Here is a 22,204-nt window from a genome sequence, read left to right on the forward strand (position 1 = left end):
ACATTTTCTTGTGCAAAAACAAGTATGTCCTTACAACAGATATAAACTATCTTTTTAAGAAAATTAGATATTAAAACCCATTAAAGCATATCTCACAGCTTCTCCTGTCTATTCATTACAGGGACAACTGTCTCCTTAATTTAAACCCAAAATAAAAACAACAAAAAGCTATCATAAATTAGTACATAAAAACTTTGCCAGGAGTGGTGGCACCCACCTGTAATCCCAGCAACTTGGGAGGCTCAGATAGGAGGATCACAAGTTCAAAGTCTGCCTCAGCAACTTATCAAGGCCCTAAGCAACTTAGTGAGACCCTGTCTCAAAATAAATAAAAAGGGCTGGGGATGTGGCTCAGAGGTAAAGTGGCCCTGGTTTCAATCCTTGGTACCAAAAAACAAAAAAAACTGAACTTATAAAGCTGACATTTTATCAGAAGGCAAATTATTTGGTTATTAACATATAATTCTGGAGATATTTTGGGGTTTTTTTTGGATAATCTTTATGTCAAAGCTTCCATTATCTATTGAATGCATCCCTAGAGAATGAAAAAAAAAAAAATATATATATATATATATGTATACCCGTGTGTGTGTGTGTGTGTGTCTGTCTGTCTGTCTGTCTGTGTGTCTGTGTGTGTGTGTGTGTATGTGTGTCTCTACTTTTTTTTGGGGTGGTGGTGGTGGTGTTGGGGATTGAACCCAGGGCCTTGTCCATTCTAGGCAAGCACTCTACCAACTGAATTATATCCCCAGCTTCCCTATATATATATATTTTTTTTAATTAAATGAATCCTCAACCTAAGATCCTTCCCCCAACCCACCACACTAGTGGGGATTGAACCCTGAAGCATTTAACCACTGAGCTCTATCTCCAGTCCTTTTTATATTTTATTTTTGAGACAAAAATCGTGCTAAATTGCTGAGGCTGGCTTTGAACCTGTGATCATCCTTCCTCAGCCTTTGGAGTAGCTGAGATTAGAGATTTGTGAAACTGTGCTTGGCAAACTATTTTGTTCTAAGTATCCCTGCTCTATAATGTGGTAATTAAGAAATTAATTTTCTGAACATATACTGGTATTAAATATATTTCTATATTGTAACTATCTCCTAAATATCCCTGATTTGGACATGTCCAATACCACAGTTACCATTATCTGTTATTTAGTTTTCCATAACAATATTAATATACACAGTTCTGGCTTACTATATGCTAGGCAGTTCACACTGACTCCTGCATTAGTTTAGATCTTTCAAGAAGCAGATAGGATGAGAAATAGGAGATACATTGAGGGAATGACTTGAAGGCATATGGAAAGTGAGCAAGAAAATGTAGGTCTGATCTCTGTAAGGGTAAAGAAAGGTAGATGGGCAGCAAGAGTCCTAGACTGCAGTGCAGTTATAACAAGGTTGATTAAAGCTGGTGAAGGGTTCTAGAGCCAAAGTCACCCATCAAAGGAGTCCTGTGCCTACCCCATACAGGCCTATCTTAGTATCCCTGACATACTCAAACCAATGCCCTGTATATGTCAAAGGGCTTAACTGTGACTTGAGTTTCATAAGAAAAGAGGAATGGTGCGGTAAAAAAGATGGGGTTGGAGAGCTTCCTAGAAATTTTACCTAAGTGGGTTGGGGGGTGAAGAAATCTTACCTAACAAACTTTTGAGTGATCAGGTACATTTTCCCTAGTTCTTTTTTCTCAACCTCCTTTGCTTCAACAGGGAGGAAGGTTTCTCAATGTACACTTTTTTTTTTCCCCCAAAACACATAACAGAGCATGGTGAATTTCCTGGTCAATTTTTATACACATTTTAAGTAATGTTCTATATTCAAGGAATGTATTATATGATATCCATAAAGCTCTTTATGTTCCTTTTCCTGTTCTTACCCTCCTCCCTACCTCCCAAGAAATAAACAAGTGGAACTTTTTTTCCCCCTCAAGTTTTACCAAGTATTATGAGAATTTTTTAACTTTATGTAAATCTTCTTATCAAATAACAACTTTTTCAGATAATTTTTCCACTCAGCATTGCTTCTGATATTTATCCATATAGGTGCATGCACTGTTATATCAAAGATTATAATTCAAGATAAAAGGGAAGATGCAATAGTGAGCAACAAATACATGAAAAGCTAGGCCATAACAAATAAGAACATACTCTTTGGAATATACAGCCAAAATGCTTTTTAAAAAAGGATATGCTATAAGGAAAGTTGTTTGTAAATGCTGAACTATATCAGAAAAATCTTGGAGTTGAGGAACGGGAGAAGAAGGAAATAATTGCTTTTCAAAGATTTTACAGGAATAAAGAGATGGAGCAGGTGAAAAGGAAAAGCAAAAGATGAAAAGTATTCCTAAGATTTTAATTTCTTTGGATAGAAAAAAACTAAAATAGTAACATAAAAATAATAAGATGTTGCTTCCAATCAATAATAACACTATGGGATGCTTCTGAGTGTAAGACACAGGAAGATAACTATTCATAGAAGTAAACTTTTCAACTTAACAAAAACAAGGAAAAGAAAACTAAAGAAACTATAATACCTCATAAATTCTAGAGTGATAAAAGTAATAAAAACAAGAACATCAGACATAATATTAAACTTAAACTGAAATAAATGATCCATTAAAAGACACAGCATGCAGGGCTGGAAACAGCTCAGCAGTACTTGACTAACATGTTCAAAGCCTAGGTTGGATCCACAGTGCTGCCCAAAAGAAAGACGAAAGGGAGGGAGGGACGGAAGGATGGAATGCAGACTGGGAGTGTAGCTCACTGGTAGAGTGTATGCTTAGCTTGCTAAAGGCCCTAGGTCCAATCCCCAACCCCCTCCACCACACAAAAGGAATATGTTTTTCAGAGTACAAATACTGTATAATTCTGCTTACAGCAGTTCCCCTTGAGTCTCGAAAAACATGATCCAAGACCTCCCTGTCAATGTCTGAAATGTCAAATAGCACTATGTTTTTTTTTCCCCATACAGACATACTTATGATGTAGTCTAATTAAGGAAACACTTAACAGCTTCTCTTTCCCATATCTGAATTACCAGCACCACTGCTCACGTGCTTTGGGGACATTATTAAGTAAAGTAAGAGTTATCTAAACACTGGGATGCAACTACCTTCAACTACTAATCAAGAAGCCTACTGGGTGCCTAACAGAGTAGCATATATAGTATGGATATTCTGGATAGAGGGATGATTTATGACCCAGGCAAGATGATGTGGGACAGCACATCATGCTACTCAGAAAAGCATACAATTTAAAACTTATGAAGTGTTTATTTCTGGAACTTTCCATTTAATATTTTCAGACCAGAGCTGATAATAGGTAACTGAAACCACACAAAGTGAAACTGTGGATAAGAAGGACTAATATTTATGAAATACCTAGTTAGGCAAATTCATAGCAGAAAGTAGAATGGAGGTTACCAGGGGTACGGGGCTGGGGGAAGAAAAGTTGTTTTTTACAGTACTGGGGACTGAACCCAGGGTACTCTGCCACTGAGCTAAAAAATAAAATCCAGCCCTTTTTATTTTTAGACAGGATCTTGCTAAATTGTTCATGGCCTTGAACTTAGGATTCTCCTACCTCACTACCACCCCAGTTAGTTGGGATTATAGGTATGTGTCACTTTGTCTGGAAGAGTTAATTGATTAATGGGTACGGAGCTTCTGTTTAGTATAATAAAGAAGTTCTGAGAATGGACAGTGTTGATATTTGCACAACACTGTGAATATAATTAATGCCACTGAATTGTACAATCATAAAGCTAACATAATAAGGTTTGTGTGCATTTTATCATAAAAGTGTATGTATACATACACACATATACCTCAAAACAGTTTATTTTATAAAACACCAAACACAAATCAAAAAAAAAAAAAAAAAAGAATGGAAATATTGGTATCACCCAAAGAGGATTATCTACCACCACCCCACCACTCTACTACCCTTCAGGTACTAGTGATTAAATCAGGAGCACTTTACCCCTGAGCTATATCCCCAACCTTTAAAATTTTTATTTTGAAATAGAGTCTTACTAAATTGCTCAGCCTAGCCTTGAACTTGAGCTCCTCCTGCCTCAGCTTCCCAAGTAACTGGGGTTACAGGTATACAGTACAGTGTCTGGCCCAAAGAGAAATTTACAGTTAAAAGAAGTAGTAAGAAGAAATATTATAATTGATAAAAGCATTATTTAGAAGATATGTCAATCTATTTATATGTACACACATGTACATATAAATAGAAAGCCAAAAATAATTATAAATGTAAGAGCTTGGGAAAAAAAAGCCCACATTGACACAAATACATAGGAATACTTTACATATCCTTTTATCAGTTAAAATGCATTTGGCTAGTTAAGTGCAGTATTGCTCATCTATAATCTGAGTGAGGCTGAGGAGGGAGGATCCCAAGTTGAAAGCCAGCCTCAGCAACTTAGTAAAGCCTTAAGCAACTTAGCGAGATCCTGTATCAAAATAAAATAAAAAGGACTGGGGATGTAACTCAATAGTTGAGTGCCTCTGGGTTCAATCCCTGGTTTAAAAAAAAAAAAAAGATGCCTTTGGCTAAAACCAAATAAACTCAATTAATAGCAACTTAAACCATTAAGATGGTATTTTTCTCACATAGCAAGAAGTCTAGAAGTAGGCAATTATTAGTGTCTGTTCAGAGACTCACCAGGACCTTTTCTTTCCACTCTACCATCTTAGTATGTTGGCCTCTTATCTCTGTGACTACAAAGGGAAGAAAGGGAGGACAGTGCCACGCACATTAATTTAGCTCATCTTGGAAAGCAAAAAACTTTCCTACAAGTCTCCTGGAGATGTAGTTCCAGCACTGTGTCACAGAGCAACCCAAGCATCAAGGAGGGCCAAAGAAGTAAACAGGAAGTAACCAGACTCTGTAGTGGAAGGTATACAAGTAAAAAGAGAACTGGGAATGGGTGTTGGCTTAACTAAGGAACAGCATCTATCACAAACTATCTACATTTGAAAATCTAGTAGAAAAAGTTAAAGACGTAAGAGAATTTAGAAATATAATTAATACACATGATTTAATAGGTAGCTATTCTGGCAACCCTCAAAAAGTAAAATGTTTCCTAAGAGACTATGCACACAGGACTTGAAGTAGTGTCTGAGATGCCCTCCCCCAATGATCCATGCCTCCTGGTGTTCATACACTTGTATAGTTTCCCACCACAGTGTACAAGGATTTGTCTGCATAATCAAGAGCATAGAGTAGAAGTAATGGCTTGTCATGTCCAAAATTATGTTCTAAAATACCATGGCTTAGGTCTTAAGAGCACTGTCTCTTTTCAGATTACACTTAAGCACCAGAGAATGTTTCAATGAGAGTCACGTATATGGCAGTGCCCCATAAGATTATTATGGAGCTGAAATATTCCTATCACCTAGTGATATCATAGTCATCATCATGTCATATCATCATGTCACAGCATAGGTATAACTCATGTTAGTGATGCTGGTATAAACACATCTACTGCACTGCTAGGTATATAAAGGTATACCACATACAATTCTGTACAGTATGCAATACTTAATAATGCTAATGAATGACATTATTGGCTTATGAGTTTACTATATTTTTATTAAGAGTGTACTCCTGGGGGCTGGAGTTGTGGCCTAGCACGTGCGAGGCCCTAGGTTCGATCCTCAGCACCACATAAAAATAAATAAAATAAAGACATTGTGTCCAACTACAACTAAAAAAATTAATATATTAAAAAAAAAAGAGTGTACTCCTGGGCTAGGGTTAAATTTTTAGCACCACATAAAAAGTAAATGAATAAAATAAAGCTATTTTAAAAAGTCACCTCATTAAAAAAGAGTGCACTCCTTCTACTTATTAAAAAATAAAGTTTATTGTAAAACGGGATATCATGTTGTGCTGGCAGTGGTCTCAATCATCTCACGTTAATTGCGTTTTTCTTGATTTTATCAAGAGGATACCTTGAGTGATTGATCTATACTATGTAGGCTGTGAAAAGTACATTCCATGATGTTCACAGAATAAGGAAATCATCCGATGATACGTTTTTCAGAATGTAGTCTTATTGTTAAAGGATATACAACTGGACTTTCTCTAGGGAAATCAAGCTATAAACAGCCGTATGAGAGGACTAAAGTCTTCAGTCAAGGGCACATGAAGATCTGAGACCTGCTAAGATCATGTGAGTGAGCTTGGAAGATTATTCAGCCCTATTTGAACTAGGCATAAATCTTTTGCTGAAAGCTTGACTGTGACCTCATGAGAGATGCTGAGTCAGTGAAACCATTATCATTCCTAACTCAGAAATTCTGAAATAATAAACATTTGTGGGTTTAGTTGCTAAGTTTTAGAGTAATTTGTTATACAGCAATTAATATACAGAGACATAGAAAAAGAGAAAGGGAGAGAGAATGACTATAATCCTTCAAACAGACAATGGCAAAAAACAAACAAACAAACAAAAAACACCTGGAATGAAGTTCAATTCAAGAGATATTTAATAAAAATCTATAATACCTAGTAATCAACTGGACATAAAGGAATAAAAATCAGAATATTCAAAGATAGCTTCCAGATTTTTGGTTCAGACTATGAATAACATTTTTATCATTCTGAATCTGAAGTACATATGGAAACAGATTTATGCAGGAAGTAAGTGGCCACATGGCAACCCTGGAGAATAATCTAGACTGCTTATATAGACATGAGTATTCAGGTAAAAGAATAAGAAGAAAATGGAGCTGTGGAAGAAATAAACATTTAAGGGGCACACAAAGATGAGTTGGCTAAGACAACCGAGATGAGATAAACAGGGAAACGAGAAAATGATGTTATAAAAACCAACTTAGTAATGAAAGAAACATCTTTTATAACTGAATAATAAACTGGGCATGATGGAACATGCCTGTAATACCAGCAGCTTGGGAGGCTGAGGCAGGAGGATCACAAGTTCAAAACCAGCCTCAGCAACATAGTGAGGCCCTAGGCAACTTAGTGAGACCCTATCTCAAAAATAAAAAGGGCTGGGGGGCTGGGAATGTGGCTCAAGCAGTAGCGCGCTTGGCAGGCGTGCGCGGGGTGCTGGGTTCGGTCCTCAGCACCATATAAAAATAAAATAAAGATACTGTGTCCACCAAAAACTAAAAAATAAATATTAAAAAATTCTCTCTTAAAAAAATAAAATAAAAAATAAATAAAAAGGGCTGGGAATGTAGCTCAGTGATAAGAATCACCTAACACCATGGATCTTGAACAGCAGTTCTCAATGGAAGGAGCTACCACTTCCCCAAAAGGATACACAGAAACACATGAAAATTTCTTTTTGTTTCATTAATAGGGGGTAGGGAGGCACACAGGGAGTGTCCACTACTGGAGACTGACAAAGGTAAAAACCAGAGCTGATAAATATTGCACAATATCCAGGACATGCTCTTTTGCTACCCACCCAAAACACCAATAGCACTCGACACAGATTATGAGAAAGGGGGAAGAAATTTCAAATAATCAATATAGTTAATATTAACACATTGTTTTAGTTGATCAGACATAGAAAGATAAAGGGCCTTAAATTTTAATGATTAATCTAATCAAAATATGGCTAAATTTTTAGAAGAGTCTTAATTACTGTCACATAACTTTGATGATGCCATGATAAGATATACACAATCATTTTATCTGAAAGGATTACATAATGAGGTATTTTGAGGTATGAAGGTGCTTTAAGGTACTCCAAGAAGATCAAGGCCACCAAATATGGCAGGTACAAGATTACTATTTCTGCTTAGAAAAATACTTTAAGCAGGGAATATCACCATTCTATGCTTTTTTCCTCCACTGAGGAGTATTCAGAAAACATTACCCTAGATGATAAATCATATTAACAAAGAGCACCCAATAATAAAATCAAAGAATATCCAATCAACTGGTAGAGTCAATGTATTATTTATAAGATTACCAAATAATTTAAGAAAAATGTATGTATATATAAATGCTATAAACTGATTTTTTTTTTTTTTCTTTTTTGCAGTACTGGGGATTGAATCCAGGGGCATCTTACCATTGAGCCAACTTTTGTTTCGAGACAGGATCTCACCGAAGTTGCCCAGGCTGGCCTCAAACTGTGATCTTCCTGAGTTGCTGGAATCACAGGCATGAGCCACTGTGTCCAGTGAATGCTATAAAAAAAACCCCAAACCTCGGGGCTGGAGTTGTAGCTCAGTGGTAGAACACTTGCCTCTCATGCATGAAGCATTGGCTTCAATCCTCAACACATCATAAAAATAAATACATAAATAAATAAAGGTATTAATTATTATAGCAACTGCTGAACCTAGGATGATCTCGGGACTGCTGACATGGTTAGTGTCAGGAGTCACAAGGCAGGATGAAGCAGCAGGTTGACACTCTTGCTGAGTGGCTATGAAATCAACCATGATTTGAAATAGCAGCTGAGCTTCTAGCTGTTGTAAGAGGTAAAAGTTATCTATGAAATTTCAAAAGGACAGATCTAACTCCAGGGGAATTGACCCTCTCAATTGTGTCTAGGTTTTGTTCTTAAAGGGGAGGGGGTCCCCAAAGCTCCCAAAAGTGAATTCTGGATGAACTCAAAATGTTAAACATTTATGGTTTTTTTTTTTTTCCCCTCTAAGTATGAGCAAATAATAGTTAAATCAGAGCCTGGGGCTGGTGCAAAGCTTTACATAGCCTAGTCTCTTTTTATTCCATGCATTTTAGTCAGGATCTCCCAGCAACTATAATATTAATCCTATGAATGCTGATGTACAACTAGGGGTTTAATTAAATGTGTAATGAGGAAAAAAGCGGGGAGATGGTGAAAGATGGCTTTGTATTTTATTGCTATTATACCTAGATATGATAAAAACTGATGTACTATGTTTGTCATTTCACAGAAGTGGTAGAGCTTGCCTAGCATACCTAAGACCCTGAATCCAATCCCCAACATCACAAAAATACATATATACATACATATTAGATGGATCACCTCAATCAGGAAAAGTTACGAAAAAAAGTAGTCTATAATTTTTTTTTCCCTGCTAGTGAAGAAACTGGTATTTTAAAACTCTGAGCACTAGAAAGAGAATAAATTTCTATATAAAATTTATTGTAGATGATATCAACAATGATTTTTTAATCTATTGGGGGTCTCTAGAAAAAGGGATACAAACAAAGAAACAAAGGAAATTGCAAGATGGAATTACAATTTGGGAGAGTTTTTGTTTTGCTTTTTCAGTTTGGTAGTTTTAAAAAGCAGTTTTGCATTACTACTAAGCTCTTGTGAAATCAGATGTCTGACTGATTAGAGGCTGATGATTTTTCAAGCTTAGTGCATATATTTGAGTGGATCAATTGGGACTCCAAGACTAGACAAGATATAATAGGCTTAGGATATGCTTGCTTGTCATCTGGACTTAGAACATGTTTGTGAAGGCTGCAACATCTTAGCTTTGCCATTGTCAAAGAAAAGCCAAAGGCTTTTCTGAAGTCCTGAACTCACATATCTTAATTGCCTGAATCCAACTCTAGGCTGAAACCCGATTCTGAGCTTGGGCTATTTCAATCTCAACACAAGCTGTGCTAAACTGGAAGCAGGAATATGCTCCATAAACATGACTGTGCCTTGAAGATGTTTAATATTTAAAAGGTGCTCTTCTGCTGGACATGGTGGTGGCACACCTGTAATCCCAGCAATTTGGGAGACTGAGGGAGATCAAGGCCAGTTCAAGGCCAGCCTCAACAACTTAGTGAGACTCTGTCTCAAAAAATTGAAAGGATTGGGGATGTAGCTAAGTGGGTAGAGTACCCTGGGTTTAATCCCAAGTACTATAAATAAATACATAACACTCTTTTGTGGATCCATAACCTATGAAAACATCATGGATTCTAATTGGACTGTCTCAATCGCTTACAGATGTCCAGAGAGAAGGACTTATTCTTTGACAAGACCATCCAAAAATATAGTGGCTAATTGGCTCTAAATACTAATATAGAGACTAACAACTGCACTCCTCACTGTGGTTCCTGCTAAATGTTACAAACTGAGATAAGGCAAACCACAAAATGTTAATCCTTTACCCACTCATTACAGATTGGACTCCTGACCCAGTCTTGAGATCACACTGCTACTGACTTGTGTTTAGCTTTCCAGATTAGCTACAGCTTGCAACAGATTAATAACTTAACGCTATTTCTCTTCCCTTCTCCTCACCCCTCCTGGTAAACATACATTATTAAGGCTGTTTTAGCTATTAAATACAGCTGCCCACAGAAAGAAATATCTTTTCTAGGCTGTTTAATAGATGAATGAACAAGGAAAATAGTGTAGGAGGTAACATAAGCCCATCTTGAAAAATTTTTAAAGCCCCAGTTTCTTCCTTTACTTTCTTTCTTTTTAAATATTTTTTAGTTGTAGATGGATACAACACCTTTATTTTATTCATTTATTTTTATGCAGTGCTGAGGATCGAACCCAGTGCCTCACATGTGTGAGGCAAGTGCTCTACCACTGAACCACAACCTCAGCCCCTCAAGCCCCAGTTTCTGTACTTCCATGTAAAACACCTCCAGATGTTGTTCACACTAGTGAGGCAAATGAACTACTGTGACAGATAAGCAAAAACTGACATCAGGCAAGTCATCAGAAACCAACACCTGAACTGAATTAAACATATTGTACTACTGGCCTTGGAACCCTAAGGTGAAAGGTCCCACAATAGGAGGCAACAGTGGGGCCTTGTTAATCTGGACTACCTGACTAAGGTATGTCTTACTTAGGGAACACTAACAATTGAAAACTTGTTTCCAAGAATATCACATTTGTCCTCTAAGATTACATTTGTGTGTGTGCTCTGGCCATCATCACCTTGATACAATCCTGGAAAACTTTCAGGTTTGCTTCAACTTACTATCTCTTTGCCTAAATTGATGCCTCAGACCATCTTTTTTTTTTTTTTTTTTTTTTTTTTAAGATTCACTGGATGTGGTGGCACAAGTCTATAATCCCAGCTACTCAGGAGGCTAAAGCAGAAGGATCACAAGTTCAAGGCCAGCCTAAGCAACTTAGCAAGACTGTTTAAAACACACACACACAAACAAAACAAACATGGTTCATACAGAAACTGAAGGAGGAAAATCACTTGGTTTTCTAAGGTAAACTTTATGGCTAATGGAATTTGTTTTGGCTTGCTAAATCCAGTGTCATACACTGGATGACACAGTATTTGTGTATTACCTAGATATACTTTATTTATTTTTGGTACCAGGGATTGAACTCAGGGGCACTCAACCACTGAGCCACATCACCAGCCTATTTGTATTTTATTTAGAAACAGGATCTCACTGACTTGCTTAGTGCCTCTATGTTGCTGAAGTTGGCTCTGAACTCAGGATCCTCCTGTCTCAGCCTCTGGAGCTGCTGGGATTATAGGCATAAGCCATAGTGCTGGCTAGATACACTTTAAATAAGGGATCTGGGGATGTAGATCAGTAGAGCACTTGCATAGCATGCATGAAGCCTTGGGTTTGTCCCCCAATACTGCAGAAAAAAAACTTTAAATAATCTCTAGATTACTCATAATAACTATGTAAATAGTTGTTATACTGTATTGTTTAGGAAATGACAAGAAAAAAGTCTGTGCATGATTAAAGTTGGTATAATTTAAAAAGTACATTTTCGATCCATAGTTGGTTGAATCTACAGATACAGAACTGTGGGCCCTCTAAAAGGTAGGGGGAAAATATATACGTGTGTGTGTGTGTGTGTGTGTGTGTGTGTGTCAGTACTAGGGGTCAAAACCAGGACCTCACACACGCAAGGCAAGAATTCTACCGCTGAGCCACATCCCCAGCTCTCCTGGCAAAAGGTATAATTGAGATCAATACTACATATTGGTCTTATCCTGCTGCCTGGAGGCCTACTAACAATAATTTTGCTATAAAGACATTTTACTCAAAGGACAAGAGTTAACACAGCAAAGCCCACACTGAATTCCTTAGAAATGCCTGCTTGTAAGGTTATCCTTTGGTTGGCATTGGAGAACGTAAGTAGTCAACAATTTCCTACACTTTCCTGAGAATAGTGGCCCACTGTACCTAAACTATTTATATAAACAATTTGGTTTACACTGAACACCTGCTGTCTTTCAGGTAGTCTAGAATTTTGGTACGTGCCAGGCACATACTATGTAATCAGTTCCTATAAAAACCCTGGACACTGAGTCTCTATCAAGTTTCTCTGGTAGACAACATATCACAAGTTGTTAATCTTGTTGCTGGGGAAATTTACTGTGCCCTGTGTAACTCCCCTGGGAGAGGTCTCTTAGAAACTTGTGCTTGTTGCCTTCCTCCCCTCCCCCAACTTCACTGTATGTGCCCTTTCCCTTTGGCAATTTTCATTTGTATCCTTTTACTATAGTAAGTCATAGCCATGAGTATGACTTTATGTTCCATCCTGTGAGTCCTTAATGAACCTAAGGAAAGTCTTGGGGACCCCCAACAAAACTAGTAATAACTTTAAACAGGTAAACAGACCATCCTGAATAACACATTCCATTTGGGTACAGAAAGACATCAAAATTAGCTTTATGGTAGCAACAGAATTAATAAATTACTTACGAAAACAGATCAAACCACTGTTGTTTTGTAACAGATTCTTGGCGTAAAAGCTTCAAAACAATCGGACGCATGAAATCCCACTTGTCTTCAAACTGAAGAGAACCTTTATTCTTTAAAAAAAAAAAAAAAAGTACTTTAATTTAAATGCAATTATATCAAAAGTGTCTTGTAGCTTTTGTCTTTTAAGGGCTACCTAGAGAAATGCAAAGCTCAAATTTAAAAGAGCCAGCTTTCCATAATGGAATCCCTCTAGGCTTATATCAAGAAGTCATAGGAAGAAAACCATAAAAGAGAAAAACTGGAGATGGGGATATAGCTTAATGGTAGAACTTCAGCCTAGCATACATGAAGCCCTGGATTCAATCCCCAGCATCACAGACATTTAGGAGTGGGTGGAAGAGGGGGGCTGAAGGAGGGGTTGGACAGATAAGAGAGAGAGAAAAAGATGGAGGCTGAAATTTTAAGAGAAAAACTGGGGTGGGGTACAGCTTAATGGTAGACCATTTGTCTATCATACATGAGACTCTGGATTCAATTTTCAGCACTGCACAGAGGGGATGAGGAGGAGAGGTTGATAGGTTGATTAGCATACTGTCACATTCTGATGCCAGAAGAAAAATGTGTGCTGACTACACAGGAAGAGGACATCAGAAGTTCCATGTTTGAATCCCTCCTAGACTGTCCTGTTCTCCTCTTCCTTTGGCAGATCTTAATCTGAATCCTTTCCCTATAATGAATAGTAACTAAGATTACAACAGCTTTCAGTAAATTCTAGGAGCTTTTCTACTCAGGATCAGCAGTAAGGGCTGCCCCGAGCTTCATAAAAAGAACAGTTGCTCCCTGGTATCCACAGTGACTGCTTCCAGGACTTCACATGGATACCAAAGCTTCAGAGGCTCAAGTCCCTTACATACAATGATATACTGCTTGCATATTACCTACATATACTTTAAATCATCTCTTGATTACTTATATTACCTAATGTCAATGCTATGTAAATAGTTGTTGTACTGTATTATTGGGAAATAACAAGAAAAAAGTGTATACATGTTTAAAGGTCTGTACAATATTTTCCTGAATATTTTCAACCCATGGTTGGTTGAATCCACAGATGTGGAACTGTGGAGAGGGTTACCTGTATGTTGGAAATCTACATAAGCTCTCAAAATTGGGGATGAAAATATGGAAAGGTACTCATCCATTTTATAATGCCAACAAAACCTTGACACTAAATGGAGAACAAAAGAAATAAAACTCTAAGCTAATTTTACTACAGAACACAGATGCAAAGATCTAAACAAATACTAGCAGCCAGGTGTGATGGCACACACTTGTCATTCCAGTGGCTCAGGGGGCTGAGATCACAAGTTTAAGGTCAGCTTCAACAACTTGGCAAGACCCTAAGCAATTCAGAGAAACCCTGTCTCAAAATAAAAAGGGCTAGGGATGTGGTTCAGTGGTAAAATGTCCCTGGGTTAAATTCCCAGTATCAAAAAACAAAATAAATAAATAACATAAACAAAGCCCAAATACAACCAAACCAAACAAGTGGTATACCAGAACAATGATTCCTCATAATCGTACATAGTTTATCCCAGGACTGTGAAAATGGTTCAACATTAGGAGGAAAAGAGCCCATTAATTCATTACATTACCAAAAAGAAAGGGAGAAAGACTTCATGTGTATTAATCACTAGTTCTGTTCCTTTTCAAGTTAAATGTATCTGCCCATGTGACTTGTTTTGGCTAATATATTAACAAAAGTCATTAATTTTCTAATATACCAGCACAAAACACCTTATGGAATTCATAATGTTTTTTTTATACAAATGTTGAGGACATTGCTTACTAATCACAGGTTCTTTTTTTTCCCCACTTACAGGTGCTGGTGATTGAACCCAACAGGGCCATTTACATGCTAGGTAAGTGCTCTATCACTGAGTTATACCCCCCCAGAAAACATTTTTTCTTCCATCTCATGAAATATACAAGATCAACTACAAAACCACTTTCTCCTAATATTCAAGTAAAGGAAGAATTTAATAACTGAATGCTTTCTATTAAAACAGATTCCAAAAATGATAAAGCAATTTTTGACCTATTCTCTATTAAATTAAGAGTAAATCAAATTCTTAATCTGAGCTTGATGTCCTGACTGCAAGTTCCCTGAAATTATAATCCTGAAACAGTTTCTCAAAACATGGTCTGACAATAACCCACATCAATATCACCTGGGGTGGTGAGTCTACATATAGACTCCTAAAGCCTACCACACACCTACTGGATCAGAATATCTTGAGTAAGATCAAACTACATAAATATGTTTGAAAGTCTATGATCCCAAAAGGTTAAAAACTACTAAAATCTTACAAGAGTGAAAACAAGTGATGCTTCTTATATTCACACAGCTCCTCCTCCTGTCTTGCCCCAAGTGAATGCTTCTAACATATCCAACACACAGTATTCTGTATAAGGGCTGATAGAAGATATTCACTCAAAACTTAGTACCAGAATTAGTTGTTCTTCTTCCTTCAGTAACTGGTTTGCTTTTATCTTAAGAACTTAAGTTAATTACATAGGTAACTTTGCTCCTCTCATAATGAGAAATTCGGTCAGATTTGTGAGCCTGTGATAATATGTTACTAATCTTATGTTTAGCTTCACGTTACTTTTTCTACTATTGTTATTTTCCTGTTAACTTCACTTCTTCATTTACTTTTCCCTCTTGAAAAAGAGTGTGAAAATAAACATATATGAAAGAATCACGAAAAGAGCATATAAGTTTTAAGAATTTAATCCCCAGTACTGTCCAAAAAATTGTTTTTCCTTGACTTTGGCAGGGTAAATCATAATATCCTCCTAATAAGAGAATACTTTCTAATTTCAACTAAGTCTATTTCCATAAGCACTTTTGGCAATTTATAAAATTAAACATAGTAGTATCAATTTCCATGCATGTATGAGTTTGCTGTGATGAACCTAACTATTATGTATAACTATAAAGCTCTAGTAAAGAAAAAAATTAAACATAGTATAAATCCTGCAATTCAAAATCAAAATGGTGCAGAGGACTAGAATAGCAGGTACTTGAAAGAAATTAAATACTGGTTATGATCTGAAATCCAATAGATTTGGCAAGAAAATATTTTTTGTTCCGTCTCATGAAATATACAAGATCAACTACAAAACCATTTTCTCCTAACATTCAAGTAAAGGAAGAATTTAATAACTGAATGCTTTCTATTAAAACAGATTCCAAAAATGATGCAAGCAATTTTTGACCTATTCTCTATTAAATTAAGAGTAAATTATTAAATCATAACTAAGCAATAGGATACCAAACCTCCTATCTACAAAAGGAAATGCCTTATCAATAAGCATTGAAAGTCAGGTATGGTGGCACATGCCCATAATCCTAGTAATTCAGGAAGCTGAAGCAGGAGGACTGCAAGTTCAAAACCAGCCTCAGCACTTAGTGAGGTCCTAAGCAACTCAGCGAGACCCTGTCTCTAAATAAAACACAAAAAAAGGGCCAATGATGTGGCTCAGTGATTAAGTGCCCTAGGTTCAATCCCCAGTACCCACCCCGCCGAAAAAGCAAAGGAATCTTCAAATCATGAACCCTGAGTTAGTAATGTTTCCACTGATTGAAGGCAGCTTCCTCTCTATTAACTTGCTACAAAATCTCTTCTGCTTTCTTTCACTGCTACTCCGAATAGCAAGTGGGAAGGCGTTCGAATTGTTAATAAATCTGGGATCATCTCACACACTAGCTTTTTTACCAAGAACTTCCACATTTGCCAAAAGCATATTGAAGGGAGTGATTATAATGATTGAAAAAGAGAATTAATACTGGATAAGGAGTTGGAAAAGGACATTAAGATAATGAGAAATACACTTCAACTATGATGGGATAACAGGCCAGATTTCCCCTTCCACCTAAACAACTAGAAAGCCAAAAGGCAGTCCAGGACAGTACTTCCTGAGAAGGGAAAAACAAGAGACAAGCCCCACGAATTCCCAAACAAACTGCCTAGAGAACTTCCAGGCCTCAGAATAGGAATGGAAACTCAAACAGAGCCTTGGTGATTTTATGATGCGGAAAAGACAGGGTTAGGAGTAGTGAGGTGATGGGAATTTGTGCTGCAGAAATAGCAGGGGAAAAACAAGGAAAGGGATCTGTAAAGGGGGCCCCTCAAGTCTTTGATATTTAACTTTCCAATAATCTTCAATAGAGATGTGAAAATCATTCCATCACTCTGATCATTTTACTTCACAATTATATGTCAGCTAGTATACTATTCTAAATACAAGTTACTAATTCACTTAATCTTTACAACTACCCTGTGTGGTAAGTGATACCATTATTCCTGCTATATAGATGAAAAAACCGTACACCGTAATCTGAAATTAAGTTAGATTATTTGCACAAAACTAAAAGCAATGAATGGCAGAGCGGGAATTCAAATTTAAGCAGTTTAGCTCTATTAAAGCCATGTTCTTAAGTATTCCCCAATTCTTTCCTGGATAAAAGTAGAGGGACTTCTAACCTATGTGCCAGAACCAGTCCTTGGTTTAATTGCATCAGGCCTGTAAACCACAAAAAACCAAAACCAAAAAACTGATTATAAAAATTTAGTGGTAATTATCTAGAACCAATAAGATGGAAGCATCACTGCATAAAAGATATTTCTTTTTAAAACATAGTCCTCCACCTCTTCCCAAGTTATATGGGTGGAGGGAGATGAGGGGGAGGACTTTATTTTCTAAAGTTAAATACTTCTTTCCAGTAAAAAAAAATTCATACTATGTTCCATTTAAATTTTTAGGGTTTTTTTTTTTCTTTTTTTAGCTGTTGATAGAATTTTTTTTTTAAATATGTGGCGCTGAGAATCGAATCCAGTGTTCTATCACTAAGCTATAACCCCAGCCCCTCAGTTGATTTTAAAGAAAAAAAAAAAATTAAAGCAAATTCTACACAAGGCCCTAGGTTCTATCCCCAGTACCCACCCTCCCCCTGCCCCTCCCAAAAATTCCAATAATGCTTGTATTTTTTGAAACCCAACCAATTTTAAGGAAAACCCAAAAATAGTACTGATGAAAAACTTTATACTTATTTTGGGAGGATTCCTTGTCATTTGTTTACTACATTTATTTATTCACTGGACAGAGTTAAGTGTCTATTGTGCATTGAGACACAAATGAAAGGTCCTCAAGGAACTCACATTCTAGTATAGTGTTTTTTAAAACAGTGGTCCATGGACTGTTGAAGGGCTCCAGAAAAAATTCTTGAAAAACTTTTCATTTTTATTTTGTTTTGAAAAGTTCAGTCAAATATCAACACAAGTAGATTCGGGACCATCTGTATCACCCTGAAACCAAGCACTACATAAAGAGAAAAAAAAAATCTGATGAATTGACTATATTAAAGATAAGGGCCAAGTGTGGTGGCAACATGTCTGTTAACCCAGCAACTCAGGAGGCTGAGGTAGGAGAATCACAAGTTAGAGGCCAGGCTTATCAAAAACTCATCTCAAAAGTTTAAGAAATAAATAAATAAAAATAAAAAAGGGCAGGAGATGTAGCTTAGTGTTAAAGTGCCTCTGTTCTTGATACTCAGTACTGGGGGAGAAAATTAAGAACTTTAGTTCATTACAAGATACCACTGAAATAAAAGGCAACCCAGAGTAGAAGATATTTCTATTATGTATATCCAAGAAAGGCTTTATCCAGAAGATGTATAGAACTTCTTAAAAAAAAAAAAAGACAACTTCATTTTAAAAGTGGATAAAAACTTAAACAGACCTTCACAAATGATATATAAATGGTCAATAAACATAATAAAAGGTACCCATCATCATTAATTATCAGGGGAATACACATTAAAACCACAACGAAATATCACTATTTACCACCTAAAAGCTAAAATAGAAAAGAATGGTAATACCAAATATTGGATTCTAACCAAAAGACACTTAAAGTTGATGATATCTTCATTCTCAGTAGTAAAAAAAAAAATGGAAACAACCTAAATGTCCGTCAATGGTAAAACTGATAAACTGTGGAAGACTCACAACAATGGAATACTACATAGCAATAAAAATTAGCATAAAGATGAATCTCACAATGTAGAACAAGGAAGTCAGAATGCACACTATGTTCATGAAGAGATAAACTTATCTACTGGGATTAGAAGTCAGATGTGATTATCTTAAGCAGTTTGCAAGTTAGAAATTGGAAGAGTGCAAGAGCAGTTTTTCAGAATATTGTTAATATTTCTAGATCAGGATGCTGATTATGTGGTTGTTTTTACTTTATTAAAATGTATCTAATGCCACACTTAGGATTTGTGTGCATTTCTGTATGTAGACCATACTTTAATAAAATTAACTTTTAAAACTGTCATGCTAATATTATTCACTAATTCCTGAGTTTTTAGTGTTTATTTAATAAGTAAATCTATTTTTTCAACCATAAAAGAATTATGAGCTTTAGGAATTTATAGTTAACTTGACATCTATAAATGTTAAGAATGTTATATTAGCCTCTCAACTTCCACCCTTCCTTCTTGAATATTTAATTCAGTCTAATTTCTAGCTGTGAAAGAAGTTATATATGTGGAAAAGGATGATAGAATAAACCTTGTGGTGTTGGAATGGAATTGGAGGGATTGGGGTAAACTAACAATTTTTTTTTTATAACAGAGACAAAAAAATAAGTATAGGGTGTGCTTGTGTATATATATGCATACGTGCTTCACCATCTGTGTCCTAGCTCAGCCACTGAGGGCCTGGAAGGAGCAACACTACAATAGCAATGAGCATACTGTGAAAACATACCTGGGTTTTAGGATATCACACTCACAAAAAGGACTCCTCAGAGCAAATGCTAATTCCAAGGTTGGGACAGAGATGATTCTGGAACACTCTTTTTGTGCCAGAAAGTAAGAAAGCAGTCAATCAATCTAAGCAAAATGAGCAACAATGACAGATTTTAATGCATTAAATAAGATATTTCTTTAAATTGGGAGAGGGATAGCCAGTGGCTATTAATGTGATTATATTTAACTCATAGAGAAGTCACCTATAAATTCACTAAATAAAAAACTGAAAGGGAGTTGAACAAAAGAGCAAGAGATAGTTCACAAGAGCAATACATGATGAAACAATAAACTTAAGGCACTGAAATAGGAAGATGCAGATATAAGATATTCACAAAGCAACTTTATAATAATAGAACTATGTCTTACCTACTTGCCAGCTGTGTAAACTTAAAGCAAATTACTTAAACTCTGTACTTCAATTACATCTACTTAAAATGGATTTAATAAAGTATCTACCTGAAAGGACTGTTAGAAGAATTTTATATGTGAAATCTTCAGAGAAGTGTCTAAGGGTTGGCTATCAATATTACATTAGTCCTCCAACTATAACTACTACTTCTACAATAATATAATTTCCTATTAATTGTGAACGAGAGAAAGAACTTTGAAAATGACTCAACATATTAAGGCTGAGGCTTTCAAATGACAATACTTCCTCCCTCCACTCAATATAATTCACAGTACAAATGATACTAAACTTAAAATAATAGGCCAAAAGCCCAAAAGTTTTAAGAAAATTATATAAAAGACAACCCCACATACAACATTTTTTCCTCACTTTTTCTATGGTGGTGATGGGTTATCCTAAACATGGGCTTTTCCTTCCTCTTAAATTATATAAAATGGCTCTCAGATTTCTTACTCAAATGAACAAGTAGCAAAATCACTGACCAAACAAGAAATGCCAGGGAAAGAATACATGGAATTGGATGGTTTAGGAAAGGTGATGAATGCAGTTTGGGACCTGTCATAGTTTAAGCAGATACTCAGGTTGTAACTCTGATCTTCATTTCTTTTTCTCTGTATTCTCCTGCTTTTGTTTTAAATAAGTTTATTTATTACTAAGTTACTTTTTACTTAATGACTTCCTCTCAAGGCTGAGGAAAAAATATCCACATAAAGTTTTCCACAAGTAATTAGGAGAAATAGGATGAAAACAATATTTAATAAAAAAGGTTAAGTTCCCCTTCCCTGACTTAATAAATATAAAGAAATGAAGATCTCTTAATATAACTTGGTTGCCCAGACCCAAACAAAATACATTCAGCTTTATCTGAAAAGTCTCTAATGGAAGAAATCAGTTATAAAACTGATTGCCAGTACAGTCCTAGACTCTTAGCCTGTAGCCATGATAGTGTTTCAAAGAAAAGCAACCATACATTAGAAAGTAGATTGCAGAAGAATATGATAGTTTAATTTTTTAAAAATGTGTTCAAGGTGGGCGAAGGTATTATAGGCCAGAAATTAAAGATACCAAATAGTTCTTTTAGAATATTATCACTTTAAAAATCTTCATATATCCCATTGAAATTCAAAAGTGCTTTTATAAGCACTTACTTTACAACAAAATAATTCAAATTTTTACATACTGGTTTTCCCTGAAATATCCAGAAATCCTTAAATAACACATAAGACAAAACATGCCCCTCTGAATTATAAGATCAATATTACTACAATATTTTATGATGTCATATTGTATTTAAAAGAACACAAAGAATGTAATTATTGTTATATATTTCTTTTTCTTTTTAATATTCTTTAGCTGTTGACGAACCTTTATTTTACTTATTTATATGTGATGCTGAGAATCAAACCCAGTGCCTCACACATGCTAGGCAAGCACTGTTCCCTGAGCTGCAATGCCAGCCCACTGTTATATATTTCTTGCTATATCTTCGTCAATGTTAACAAAAGTACAAGAAAAGTTAGGGTGGAAGGACAAGTTGAAGGGAAGATCAAAACCAAAACAAAACAAACAAAAAACACCTCACAGCATCCACACAACTGAAAGCAATTTGTTTTTTTCACTATGCTCTTGCCCAGAATATACTGAACACAATACAAGTTTAGTGGTTTTTTTTTAAATCTGTTTTTTGTTTCTTTCAGGGAGTCATGAAGGTATTTATTATGGATTATATCCAGGATGGCATTCTAATAACTCCCAAAACAAATTCAAGTTGCAGGTTTTAGATCTTTCATGTATATTATAAAGTTAGTTGGCTATTTGAATGTGCAGGTTCCCACTAATGTTCTCAGTTACATGATTTTAAATCACATTTGCCAATCCCCATCTAAAAAAAGAACCACAAAACTCAGTATATATTTGAATGCTGGCAATTCTTAGTATTTTCTAGCCACACTAGCCTTTTAAAATACCTTCACATACGCTAAACTCATTAGTGCATTTCAAGACCTTTGCCTTAGAATGCAGATCATTCAGGTTTCAGTTCCAATGTCACCTCAGAGAGGTCTTCCCAAACCAACCTAAGTATCCACCCTGTGTTTCTCTCTATACATCCAGAGCCAACGTTTTGAGCTGGTAAAAGAAACATTTTGATTGGCTATGAGACTGAAATTTTAATTCAGATTAATAGAACTAAGGTGGTTTGTTCTCTTTTGTTTGTAAATGTTCAATGTCACTATTTTATTTTTGTGTTTCTGCAATACTGGGCATT

The 22,204-nt window shown here is 35.9% G+C and overlaps 1 protein-coding gene across 3 annotated transcripts in view; it reads right to left on the bottom strand.

Annotated features, from left to right (window-relative positions):
- The window catches only part of Cul5 (cullin 5), an 83,839-nt gene that overhangs the window by 53,271 nt on the left and 8,364 nt on the right, over positions 1 to 22,204 (bottom strand). For 2 of the 3 annotated variants that reach the window (XM_076846448.2, XM_076846449.1), the window contains exon 2: positions 12,647 to 12,756. In XM_076846448.2, the coding sequence (XP_076702563.1) occupies positions 12,647 to 12,756 (110 nt within the window). Of the gene's footprint in view, positions 1 to 12,646; positions 12,757 to 22,204 lie in introns of those variants that run through there. The other variant, XM_076846450.2, reaches the window with a different exon arrangement.

The sequence above is a fragment of the Callospermophilus lateralis genome, chromosome 2 (assembly GCF_048772815.1).
Source record: "Callospermophilus lateralis isolate mCalLat2 chromosome 2, mCalLat2.hap1, whole genome shotgun sequence".
Lineage (NCBI taxonomy): Eukaryota > Metazoa > Chordata > Mammalia > Rodentia > Sciuridae > Callospermophilus > Callospermophilus lateralis.